The sequence below is a fragment of the Tympanuchus pallidicinctus genome, unplaced genomic scaffold (genome assembly GCF_026119805.1).
Source record: "Tympanuchus pallidicinctus isolate F22 unplaced genomic scaffold, pur_lepc_1.0 scaffold9, whole genome shotgun sequence".
Taxonomy (NCBI): Eukaryota; Metazoa; Chordata; class Aves; order Galliformes; family Phasianidae; genus Tympanuchus; species Tympanuchus pallidicinctus.
Window position 1 is genome coordinate 23,393,462 of NW_026294813.1, and position 12,813 is coordinate 23,406,274.

The 12,813-nt window shown below is 42.4% G+C and overlaps 1 protein-coding gene across 3 annotated transcripts in view; it reads left to right on the forward strand.

Annotated features, from left to right (window-relative positions):
• Window positions 1-12,813, forward strand: part of WDR7 (WD repeat domain 7) — a 110,947-nt gene that overhangs the window by 61,307 nt on the left and 36,827 nt on the right. For all 3 annotated transcript variants that reach the window (XM_052670023.1, XM_052670026.1, XM_052670025.1), the window contains 2 exons: window positions 691-912; window positions 11,974-12,160. In XM_052670023.1, the coding sequence (XP_052525983.1) occupies window positions 691-912; window positions 11,974-12,160 (409 nt within the window). The remainder of the gene's footprint in view (window positions 1-690; window positions 913-11,973; window positions 12,161-12,813) is intronic.

Below are 12,813 nucleotides of genomic sequence, written 5' to 3' on the forward strand. Positions count from 1 at the left end.
GAGTTTTTAGTTTCACCAATAATATAAAACTTGGAGTTTTATTTTAAAATTCACACAACAGTGAGGTTTTTCCATGATTCCAGAGGATGTTTGTTAAAGAAACATTTGGGATACTGAAATGTAATGGCATATATCCTTATGCTAAAATTTAGTAAGAACTAGAATATTATGATGGATCATAACACAGAAGGTTGAGGTTTTTTTGGTAATAGAAATCCAGTATTCCAAAATACACTTTGTGAGGTAAGGAAACCAAAGAGGATTTCTATTTGTTACAGAAATTTAGGGTGAACAAAAATCAGGCCAAATATTACTTTTCACAAAAGTAGATAAACACAATTCTGTTGGTTATGGCTTTTTCCTCTGCAAAAGAATAAGGATCTATAAAATTTGATGGTTTTCTGCGTCCCCCTTCCTTTTTTTTTTTTTTTTTTCTTCAGCAGGGTCTTGACAGTTTTTGAAGGATGGGTGAGATAGCAGTTGCAAAAGTAGCTATTTAGACTTCTGTTGTGCATTTTGGGAAGTAAAAGTCATTATCTTCAGCAGCTGAAAATTCTGCTAAGGGAAGTAACAGTCCTGGAGATATGCTCTAAGTTAAATGGAATCTCTTTTATTTTCTCTGGAAAACAGAATGTTTGGAGTGTTACGCCTTGCTTTTGTTTTCCTTATAGCTTCTCCTTCTTGTTCCAGGCTGCCTGTCCAGTCTCCCGCAGCTGAAGAAGATCTCCACGTCCTATGAGGAGCGCAGGAAGCAGGCTACAGCCATCGTTCTGCTGGGTGTGATTGGGGCAGAATTTGGGGCTGAGATTGAGCCCCCTAAGCTGCTGACACGGCCACGCAGCTCCAGCCAGATCCCTGAGGGCTTTGGGCTGACGAGCGGTGGGTCCAATTATTCCCTGGCAAGGCATACCTGTGAGTATCCCTGTCCCTTGTTCTGGCATTTAGGGTAGGGTGGCTTTTAAAATATCATCGTGTACTAACGTTCCAGTATGCATCAAGTCATTAAAAAATTTCCTTTCGGAGGATGGAATAAAGTTGAAATGTGGAATGTGCAAATAAGCAGTGTCATAATAAGAGGTGGGCAAGAAGTTGGTGCTCATACAGAGAGCAGAGAAGTTTCCAGGATGGCAGCACAGCTGCCAGGCAGTGATGCACCAATAGTCAGCAGCAGCCCAACTTTCACTGGCACCGTCCAGCAATGCTGTTGGCGCTCCTTGTTCTCGTCTCTATGCTTACACTAAAATCTAAGACTGCATTTATGTAATTCATACTTTTTTTCCTATGAAAATATATCTTGGGCTGTAAAGAACAAGAGGGTGTGAATAGTGAACACCTGTCCTGCCTCTTAAATTGACAGATCTTCATTGCAGCATTTTGTAGCTCTTACAGTGCAGGAGTTCTGTCTCTACCTGAACACTGTCACAGTTTGCTTACTTCATGCACGTAATTCTGAGGAATAGACTGTATAGGATCAGTAACCTATAGGAAGACATACTTGGCAATGACTTAGAAGAAAGAAGTATCTTAAGCAAGAAAAAAAGACACAGATGAGTTCAGTGTAAAATGCTATATAAAATGTTACATTCTGGGCCCGTATGAAATGTAGTCCTGTAATGTTGCTGTAATTACACTTCCTACAAACAGTGACAGTGATCTTATATAAGAACGTAACATATCTGTGGGTTGTCAATTTGCTGTTAATATTGCAAAATGTAATGGAAGCAGATGCAGCTGTAGTGCTGTAAGCCTGTGGCTGGGTTCCTAAGCACGCTGGTGTTTGTTTTAGGGGAATCTGAAAAAAGTCCCCTGTGTCATCTCCCTACCATCTCTCTGAAGTGCTGTGGACTCATTGCTGGTATTGCTGGAAAAACCACCAATTACCTGGTTAGTTATAAAATAACTTCACAGGAGAGGATTTCTGCTCCTGTACTGGTTTAGTCTTCATGTGATGCCCAAGATGTCAGAGGAAAAGAGGACAAAAAATGCAAATATCTGAAAAACAGTGTATTGTCTGAGCTCAGAGCTATTACCAGGAGACTGGTTCTTACGAGTGGGAGGAATGCTTTTGCTAAGCCTGAAATGGCAAGAAGACAAAGCAAGGATCTGCACTTGTGCTGGGTCTAGGATCCTTTGAGCCCTGTGTGCTAAATAGTCAGTGCTCCAGGCCTGAAACTGATGTGTGTGAGGTCTAGATTATCACAGAGCAGTGCTATTCAGCAAAGTCTTGAAGGCCTCAAGTACCAGGGCATGACTGGACATTTTTCATTTCCTGTGTATCTGCTTGTTTCTGTTAGAGGATCGACTTCCTCCTGGTGTCTGTACAAGCTACAGGGACTCCTCTTCAGAAAAGATACAAAATTCATTCTGTTTTTTTCTAGTAATGTTTTACTCCAACTTATTTTTCAATAAAATATGCAGAAAAATAGTTTCAGAATAGTAAATTAAACATTTTTAAATGAAATTTAGGGAAAAAAAATAAATTTTTACTTACGTGTGGTGCAATACCATAACAATCATAAGTAGAGCTTCGTTAGTCTGCTGTTAGATTAAGTACCCTGAGAACTGCTGGCATGGCTGCGTTGGTGCCCAGTTCACAGAATCACGGAATGGCCAGGGTTGGAAGGGACATCAAGGATCATGAATCTCCAACCCCCTGTCACATGCAGGGCCACCAGTGCTGAGCTAGCAGCCACTGAACTAAGTTGTAGCAGATTGTACTCAGAGCCCAGGAACATCCTGCAGCATTACTTGAGTCACCAGCATAGCCACCATCATTCAGCTGGTGGGCAAACTGCCCCAGGGTTTGGAAAGCAAAGGGATGGTTGGTTCTTTAGAGCACATGCGTGTGATGTGCAAGTGGAACTGAAAATGAAGTCTTGTAATTCATAGACTCATAGAATAGCCTGGGTTGAAAAGGACCACACTGCTCTTCCAGTTCCAATCCCCTGCTGTGTGCAGGTCACCAACCAGCAGCCCAGGCTGCCCAGAGCCACATCCAGCCTGGCCTTGAATGCCTGCAGGGATGGGGCATCCACAGCCTCCTTGGGCAACCTGTGCCAGTGCCTCACCACCCTCTGAGTGAAAAACTTCCTCCTCATATCAAACCTAAGCCTCCCCTTCTCAGTTTAAGACCATTCTCCCTTGTCCTATCAACACCCACCCTCACAAACAGCCGTTCCCCCTCCTGTTTATGCGCTCCCTTCAAGTGCTGGAAGGCCACAATGAGGTCTCCCTGGAGTCTTCTCTTCTCCAAGCTAAACAAGCCCAGTTCCCTCAACCTTTCCTCACAGGAGAGCTGCTCCTGCTCCAAGAGCTCCACATCTTTCCTGTGCTGGGGGCCCTGGACGCAGCGCTGCAGATGGGGCCTCACAAGAGCCGAGCAGAGGGGGACAAACAAGGGGGACGATCACCTCCCTCTCCCTGCTGGCCACCCCTTTTTAATGCAGCCCAGAACACAGCTGGCCTTCCGGGCTGCAAACACACACTGCTGGCTCGTGTCCAGCTTCTCATCCACCAGTCCTTCTCCACAGGGCTGAAAACTCCCAATTGGTACAGATACCTGGGATTGCCCTGGCCCAAGTGCAGCACCCTGCACTTGGCCATGTTAAACCTCATTAGGCTCACATGAGCCCACTTCTGCAGCCTATTCAGGTCCTTCTGGATGGCTTCCCTTCCTTCTAGTTCTTTATTTTCTCTTCCCCTTTTACAGTTTCTTGCTCATCTACCAATCCCAGCTGCTTTCAGTCCTGGTGTTCTTCTCAGCAGTGTCGCCTGGTCAGAAGCTTGGCTGATGGCTGGGCCATCTGTGATCATCATAGCCTCTCTTCTCCTATGTTTTTATTCAGCTATCTACTTGCTGCTTTTGTTACATTAGGCTTAGCAGAACTGTGAGCTCCTATCTCTGAACTCCTATTAATCATAATGTCAGGAACACCACACAGCTGTCGGGCTGACTGATAGGGTGAAATTCAGGCTTTAATGTAGATGAAACTTGACACAGTAAAATACTGAAGTTTTACATCTGGGCCATAAAGTAATTTGTGAAGTGCTTAAAGAGCCAAAGAAGATCAGGATACTTTTGCCTGTAGTAGTTTAGATTGTGAAAGGCAAATGCCTTATCAGATGTTAGTGAGATCCCCATCCCATCCAAACCAAGTAATCTTACTTGGAGGTATCAACGTCTTCTCATGAGAATTTGTCAAATGAGAGCATTGTTACAACTTCAAGGAAGTGAAGAGCAATTGGCGTTTATGAACAAAGAAGACACTGTTTGCTCCCGGTATTAGCAGTAAGCTTGTTGGGGTTGGAAAAAGCCTTTAAAGTCTCCAAGCCCAGCTCATCCCCACTGTGATCACTGACCACATCCCCAGGTGCCACGTCTCCATGGTTCTTGAACACCTCCAGCAGTGGAGGTTGTCAAAGTTAAGAGAGAAATTACACGTAGCCTAACACCATGGTATTTTCTATTTAAAAGCAAGTTATCCAAATGAATTAGGTCTTCATTTGCAGTGTTAATGTGCGCACATTTATCTAAGTTGTACACATTGTGACTTACTGTATTTAAGAAAATAACTGATAATGTCTTGTTAAGCGAACAGAATTCTCCTGAAATCCACCCAGTGACCTTGCGTGCCGTTCTGCATTAATCTCTGTTGACATTACAAATAGTTCATGAGATATTTAATTACAAAATGCCACCCCAAAGTTTCCTCATTATAGATGCACCACGTTACACTCAAACTGCAGCTAATACTGTGTTTATAAAGAGAATGGGCTAATAAACCTGAATGGCAGGTTGGTCCTCAAGATGAAAATATTCGATTCTGTTGTTAATGCAGGATGTTTTGCAAAGCATCTGCCATCAGTACAGTTGTTAATGGTAAGCATTCTGCCCTTTATCTCAGAGTCGTATGTGACAGCATGCTATGGCAGTGAGGTATGCAGATGGGTTTTGCAGGCTATGTTCACACTTGCCTCCTTCCTAAGCAATTTTTTAGTTTCCAGGTGGCAACTTAGGGCAGTCACTCCAGTTTGGCTGACCTGTTTAGTGTGGGAACCACCAGCACTTAGGTTCCTACAGCAGACTGGTAAGGAAGACACAGACCTAATGAGGGAACCCAGCAGGTGCTGGCAGCAGCAATTAGCACAGAAGAGCTCAGGATCCTCACCTGGAGGAGCAAGAAATCATCTGAGCAGGAGAGCAAATTAGGGAAGCTGGCTCAGAAACCGACCAACCAAAACTCGATGCATCGGGATTAAAGCAAATAACTGATGGTATTGCTCCTAGTGAGAGACTGCTTTTAGTGTTGGCTGTTTTGCTGGCTGTTCCTCTGTATCAGTCATGCAGGAAGAGACTGCCCTGTGTTTGGTGACCTGGAGCTGGTTCTGCACTTATCAGTCTGCACATTTGGAAATTCAGTGCAAGACCAAGATGTGCCCTCGATAGTTTTTTCTGAGTTGCGATTAGATTAGTCTTAAACAGAATTTGGCCCTGAAGGGGAAAAATAATAGGAGAAAGGAACAGAGTAGTTTATAAAAATCTTTATGTTAGCCTTAGAGATAATACTTAGAAAAAGCAGTCAATCTGTATGGCAGAAAAGAGCCAATTGTTGTGGCAGATATTATGCCCTAATTTAAATCTGTTGGACTTTTCTTGCTTTCTTTTTGAGCAACAAAATCCAATCTTAAAACTTCAATTCGCATCAAGCATGCTATCTGAGATTCCTTCCTTCCTCGCAGGGTGGGTGGTGAACAGCCCTCTCTGTTGGAACCTCTGACAATTCCCACCTGGCAGCAACGGTGGACTTGAAGATTCGGTTCCCTAATCTACATGCAATGCTACCGATGTAAAATCTATATTTTTTTGTATGTCTAATGGGAAAACCAAAATTGCATATGCTTTTTGCTCTTTGGTGTCTGTATTAAGAAATAGTGCCCAAACATTGTCGATCAATACTTTGCATGCCTAAAAAGAGCACTTCAAAATAACTTCTTTATGAAGTGCTGCTTAATAAGCTGTGATAGGTCAATAAATCTGCCTGTGCTTGTGTTTGTAATGAGTGAGATGAAGGGAAGCTCAGAAGCTAATTTTATTCATCATACAAATTAATATTATTCCTTCATTAGGCTTGTAGCTTCCAAGTTAATCATTCTTCCCTTAAAAGAACAGGAGGGAATTCAGAGTCTCCTCATCTTAGAGCCATATGTGTAAGTTAGAGCTGTGCATGCACAAATGATCCCAAAGCCAGGAAAGTGCTTGGGGGATGTGAGATGTTTTGACTCTTGTTTTATAGAGCAGAAACATGGGAGAAAGGTGCATAAAAACAAGTGAAACAATGTTGGCTTGGAAACAACCATCAGGGTTTTCAGTTCACTGTGTAGAGATGGATGAGCAAATTCCACTGCATCCACAGAACACGTTACCTCCATGATGTGAGTGCATGGCTATGGCCATGTGCTGGGAGGTGTTTGTTTTACGTACGGAGACCAGTGAGCACAACGTAGGGTGATGATGTTCACAGATGAGTGTTCCAAGTTATCACATCTGCTTAAGAAAAATAGCTACGGTTGCGTGTGATGGGAAAATGTCTGAGATTGGCACAACGTTTGGGCAGGCTCCAGTGTGCTGGAAAGAAATGCTGCTGCCAGCAAATGATGGTGGGCCTTGTGGAAATGGCATCATTGAGAAAGCATGCAATTTAGATGAAAATAAATAGTATGGCTTAATGATATTATGCAATTAACAGGAATGAAAATAACAGGTGTACTGCACAGTTATCAATCGGGTTATATTGGCTTTCTCCTTCCTGCTGGATTATAAACAAATTTTGGATTAAAATAATGGTGGTTTGCTTTTTCTATATCACTGTAATATAATTTCATAGTTAGAGGAAGAAAGCATTTAAGCTAGCAGAGTTGGGTTCTCTCCATAAATTGAAACAAGTCTGATCTAAAACTCATTTACTGTCTTGGAACAGAATTGATCTTGCTTTCACATTTGATTCCCCCACTGCAGTTTTCGAGAGGAAGAAAAATGGCATTGTTAGGTCACTTTAACTAGGCCATGGGTAGGCAGCGAGGACTGTAAACCTGCTATTGCCAACAGCTTTTGTCTTTCTCCTTTGTCTCCCTTTGCAAGGATTTATGTAAAATTGTATGGAATTTTGGTACAAAATAGGGGCTGTATTGGTTTTGCCCACTTGCCAGCACTCCTTGCTGTTTGCTCACTTAATGTTGACAAGCACTATTAGGCTATTCTGTACAAATGCTATGAATTTACTGCATCTAGAGTCAACTGTTCTGACCTTCTAAGCCTGTTATATTTGCAAAATCTAGGTTGGTACTTATCATGGAGGAAATATTCCCTTTATGATTAAATATTTCTGAAGTTTGTAAGTCTTCAGAGTGAACGAGGACACTTCCTTTCTGATCAGATAAATAAGGCAAAAGTATATATATTTTATTGTAGGGAAAAAAAAGAAGTCTTTGCTGTTCCAAAAAGCATCCAGTTATATACATGCTGCAGAAGCAGCACTCAGTAAGGAGCCCTTTAATTTTCAAAGTTCTGAGAGTTTGTTGTACATTTCCAGGCAAATGTTGCTTTCAGGTGTTGGCACAGCCTGCCCAGGGAGGCGCTGGATCACTGTCCCTGGAGGTGTTGAAGGCACACAGCGATGTGGCACCCGGGGTCATGGTTAGTAGGCATGGTGGGATGGGTAGGTGTTGGGCTCGATGGTCTCAGGGGTCTTTTCTCGATTCTGTGACTCCTCTGTGGTTATTTCTCAACATTGCAGCAGTCCCTGAGCAGAAGTGATGAAAGGGCTGTTCGTGTAGGAACGACACAAACGTCTTGCAGGTCATTTTTTGTTCTGACTGAATAAAATGCAACCATGCAAAGTAACTACTTCTTAATACATTGTAATACCATATTTTTGGAAAGAGATTAAAACCCTCCCTGCCCATGCCAGTGCTGAAATTGCTGTGGGAGCTTCACCTGTTTCGCGGATGGAACATAAGTAACTTGAGAGAGCATCAGGAAAATTGAATCCTCTCCGAGCATAAGTTCAGTTGAAGAAATGAAATGTGCCACAATTAGATAGAGGGCAAAAAGAAATGCTGGAAGTATGTTATGTAAAAAGCAGGAGATTTGAGATGTGCTCAGTGCACATTGTTCAATTTTTTAAGTGTTCATAATTATGACTTTAGAAAAGTTATTCAAGTTTTAATTTAGGGCAGAAAATATCCTCTGTCTGAAAGAGAGCACAAACTCTGATAGAAATTTGCAGCTCCAAAATGAGGAGTTCATGGGATGTGAATTTTTAACCAGAATATCCAAAGTTAAGTTTCTCTCCTTCTGCTGGTATTTCATCCAGGTGCATGTCAAATCAGGACCTGTAAAAACAAAATCATCCAAAAAAAGGTGCTGATCTTTTTTAAATTTCTGATTAAAAAAACATTGTGTCCACGACTTAGAGAAAGAGAGAAGACTGAAAAAATCCCTAAAGCTCTTGTCCTTCACTTCTGTTCTTTTGTATATAAAATCAGAAAAAGATTGAAAGCAAGCTGAACCACATTCTTGGAGTCCATCATTTTTATTTAGTCCAAACTGGATGTTGTGGCAGATTATGAGAATGGGAACCAGAGTTATCAGTGTCTTGTTCGTGCCTATACTATTGATTTTCCTGAGCAAATTATTTAATTTTTTTAAACCTATCTCCAAAACGAGGATAACAGTGCTGATGGGTGTAATATGTTTAAAGCTCTTGAGATTCAGCAAGGAAAGACATCCAAGAAATTCAGAGGGGTACATGCATTCAAAATAACTGAAGTCTTTAGTTTTCAGGTCGCATTCCCATCAGCAGAAATGGAGTAGGCATCAAAGACTCCAACCTTTGTTTTTGTGTTCTGGAAACACTGGGGGAAGTGGGCAGCTCAGTACAGGCCCTGCTGTGCTTTGTGGACGGAGGTTTTGCTGCCATGCAGATGCCTTCAATGAGGGCTTGCAAGGATGAGTTTCCAGTCCTTACCCTTGATTTGCTTTGCTTGCAGCCTCTGTGCCTAACTTTGTTGCCATGTACTTGTGGCATATGTGTCACCATGCAGAGTAAGAGATGGGGACAAATGCTGATGGAGATTTGTGCATAGGAATGACATTTCTCGACCTCTCTTTTTCCTCTTTTACTGCCTGAACTCAGTCTGTCTGGTTAGTCACACCTAATCTTTAACAAGAGACACTTTCATTGCTTCATCCTTAATAACATTTAACAGCAGAAGATGCATGCAAATCATCACATCTTTCCCATGGCTGAGTTTTACTGCTTTTATTCAGATTTACAGGAGAAAAACCGAGTCTGCTGCTCGCAGCCATTTCAGCTTGTTCTTCAGAGTACCTGCCCTTCCCAGCAGCCATGGACTTGGGGTGGGTGTCACGATGCAGCCCCCTGCCCACAGAACAGGGTCGGTGGCAGAGGGGCTCGGAGAGCATCCCCACTAACAGGGCTTCTCCGGGACTAATTACCTCTTTACTGCGCTGACTCTAATGTGACATGTTTATTGCCTTAACTAACAACTCATTAGCTTAGTTGATGTTTTTGTCAATATTAATTCGTTCATTTAAGCCAAGTCAAAGCTTAAACAAAGATGTCCAGGCTGAGAAACGGGCAGCAGGATGACTTTTGTTCAGTTCATCTTTTCTTCAGCTCAGTGTACACAGGGCAGGTGTCAACAAGAGCAGCACTAGGAGTATCTGTATGAGAAATGCTGGAGTGCTTCACTGCAAAAAAATGTTTGTGATGCTTCTTAATGGGTTCTTTCATTTGAGACAAAATTCATGTGCATTGAAGCTTCATAGAATCATTACTGTTGGAAAAGTCTTTTAAGATTATCAAGTCCAACCCCAAACCATCTCCACTATGCCCACTGAACCACGTTCCCAAGTGCCACATCCCCATGGTTCATGAATACCTCCAGGGATGGGGACTTCACTACCTCACAGGGCAGCCTGTGCCTCTGCATCCCTGCTCTTCTGGAGAATAATTTTTTCCTAATATCCAGCTGCACTTTTTAAGAAGAAACTTTCAGCTCGCATTACACGCATCCAAGTTTAGTGTGAGTTCGTGTGCACAGCAAGACTATCAGTAGCTTTCCAGGATGCTGAAATGTCAGGAGCTTTATTTAATGAATCACACAACTCGTAGGAGACAGTTCTGAAAACCAGGGAAAACTGTGTTCAAATCAATAGGTTATCATTACCGCAGAGGCAAACTAAATGAATGTTATTAAGAGGTAACAAATAATTATGTAGTGATAATGATAAATTACCTTTGTCTGGGAGCGTTGTTTTAGTGTTTCCTCACATTTATATATATGTATGCAACTACTTTAATGAAAAACTAATCTATTGAATGAAATAGCGGGAGGGAGAGAGCTCTGTACGTGGGCAGATAGTGACAGGACAAGGGGAAATAGCTTTAAACTGAAAGAGGGCAGATTTAGGTCAGATGTGAGGGGGAAATTCTTTACCCAATAACAGGCAGGCTCAGCACTGCTGCCCAGAGCTGCCTGGGTGCCTGAGGCAATGGATGGCATGCCCTGGGCATCCTGGGCTGGTGGGGGGCAGCCAGCCCACGGCAGGGGTGGGCTTTCTGTGTGTATATTATGTAGCACGTCTCTGTCATCTCAAGAGCTGTCAGTGAAACTGAGTTATTAGTTAGTGTCTCATCCTTCTATTGGGACTTCTGTTCTGCTTCCACCTCTCAAGCTGTGATGCTGATAGCTTTGCCAGCAGCAGTGACCAGAGTCAGAACAACACGAAGGCTTTGCAATCATTTCATTTCACTCCCTAAATAAAGCAGTACCAGTCCCCACATGTTTAACATTGAGGAGCTTTCAGTAGGAAGTATATTTTGAGAACAAGGGAAATCATCACTGTAAAACTGGAATACTTTACAAATAGGCACCGTGGTTTGTGCAGGGCATGGGAGGAGGCTTGTGGAGCCCTGGTTGTCTGCACTGTGCACAGCTGCTCTGCAGGCCTGGCAAGCAGCAGGTGCTCACCTGGAGGTTGTGGTGGGTTTTGTGACTTTTATTTTCTCACTGTTTCTCACTCAGTTAAGCATACCTGGCTCAAACTTATTTTAGCTCCAGCAGGATTCAAAAATGTGTAACCTAAACAGGGCCTAATTTAACTGCTTTCTTCCCCATTTGTTTTCCTGAGACATTATTGCAAAATTATTTACCTTCTTTTCTGAGAGGTTTTTATTACTCCAGTAATATTATCACAGATTCTGTTTGAGTGATTTTTAAAATTTTTTTGCAACTCTGTTGAAGGGGAATTTCTTCATACAATTCGAAGGAAGCATCATGATTCACCCTGATTTTTTTTAATTTTCTACACACCATTTTCTGGCGTGTAGATTGACTATTTTTTTGCATAACGATTATTTCTAACGTAGTAAAAATACTGTGATTAAGAGTCAACAACAGCAGTGTTGGCATGGAGCTGTTTAAAGCAGATGACTGTACTGTGCTGTCTCATGTGCTCTAACATAGGGGCTGGTGCTACCATAGAGAACTTGTTCAGGATCTGTCAGGCAGAGGTTGGCTGGGGTTCAGCATTGCTGACGGAATGCAAAACTTTAACACATCCTTTATTTATGTGTAACTGAAAATTATCATTTGTTACTATAGCTCCCAAAACCCGATTCCTTGCAGAGTCAGCTGTAGGAGCTGTAGGTACTTTCCACAAAGCATGTGTAATCTGGGGACTACTTGTAAGACGCAACATTTTTCAAATTTAATTAAAAATATCTCAGGTTTCTTCTGTCTTTCCATCAGATTTTTCATGGATTATAGGAGTTTCTGGAAAAAATCTGAAAGTGGTATTTTTAATGAATTTAAACAGCCCTTAGGATAAAATATAGAACAATGCTTGTAATATGTAACACCTTTCATTGCCCTGGCTCTCCTTGACAGGCAAGGCACTGACATTTCTGCTGCTGCAGCCTCCCAGCCCCAAGCTGCCTGCGCACAGCACCATCCGCAGAACTGCCATTGACCTCATCGGCCGTGGCTTCACTGTCTGGGAGCCCTACATGGACGTCTCTGCAGTGCTGATGGGCCTGTTGGAGCTCTGCGCTGATGCCGAGAAGCAGCTTGCCAAGTAGGTGTCTCCTTATAAACTTGTGAACCCTGCGCCTTCTGCAGCCTGCTTGTGGAATTGTAGAATTGTTAAGGGAAAGACTTCTAAGATCATCTAGTCCAGATCCTGTGTTTAGAGTAGTCAGTCATCTCAGATACAAATAAAATCATGGAATTGTTTGAGTTGGAGGGGACTGTCTGGTCTCGCTCCCCTACAGAAAACAGGGATACGTACAGCCCATGAAGCGCTCAGAGCTCCATCCAGCCTGACCTTGAATATCTCAAAGGACAGGACACCCATCACCTTTATAGGCAACTGTGTCAGTGCTTCTCTACCCTTAGCATAAAGAACTTTTCTTATATCTAGTGTACATCTCCTCTCTTTCAGTTTGAAACCATTTCCCTTTGTCCTATCACAACAGACTCTGCTAAAGACTCTATTGTCCTCTTCATTATGTTGGCCCTGCTTTAGATAGTGAAGTACCTGTAATAGTCGGCAAGGAGATGGAAAAAGAAAGGAATCCTCCATTCTGGAGAAGGCAGGGGTTTTTTTGTTGCTGACATTACTATTTGTAGCATCAAGGAAACTTGTGTATTTAAGGATTGCTAAGAAATCATAAACTCGGTGAACCACAGCCTATCTTTCAAGTTTGTGGACAAGTTATCAAAGTGTCC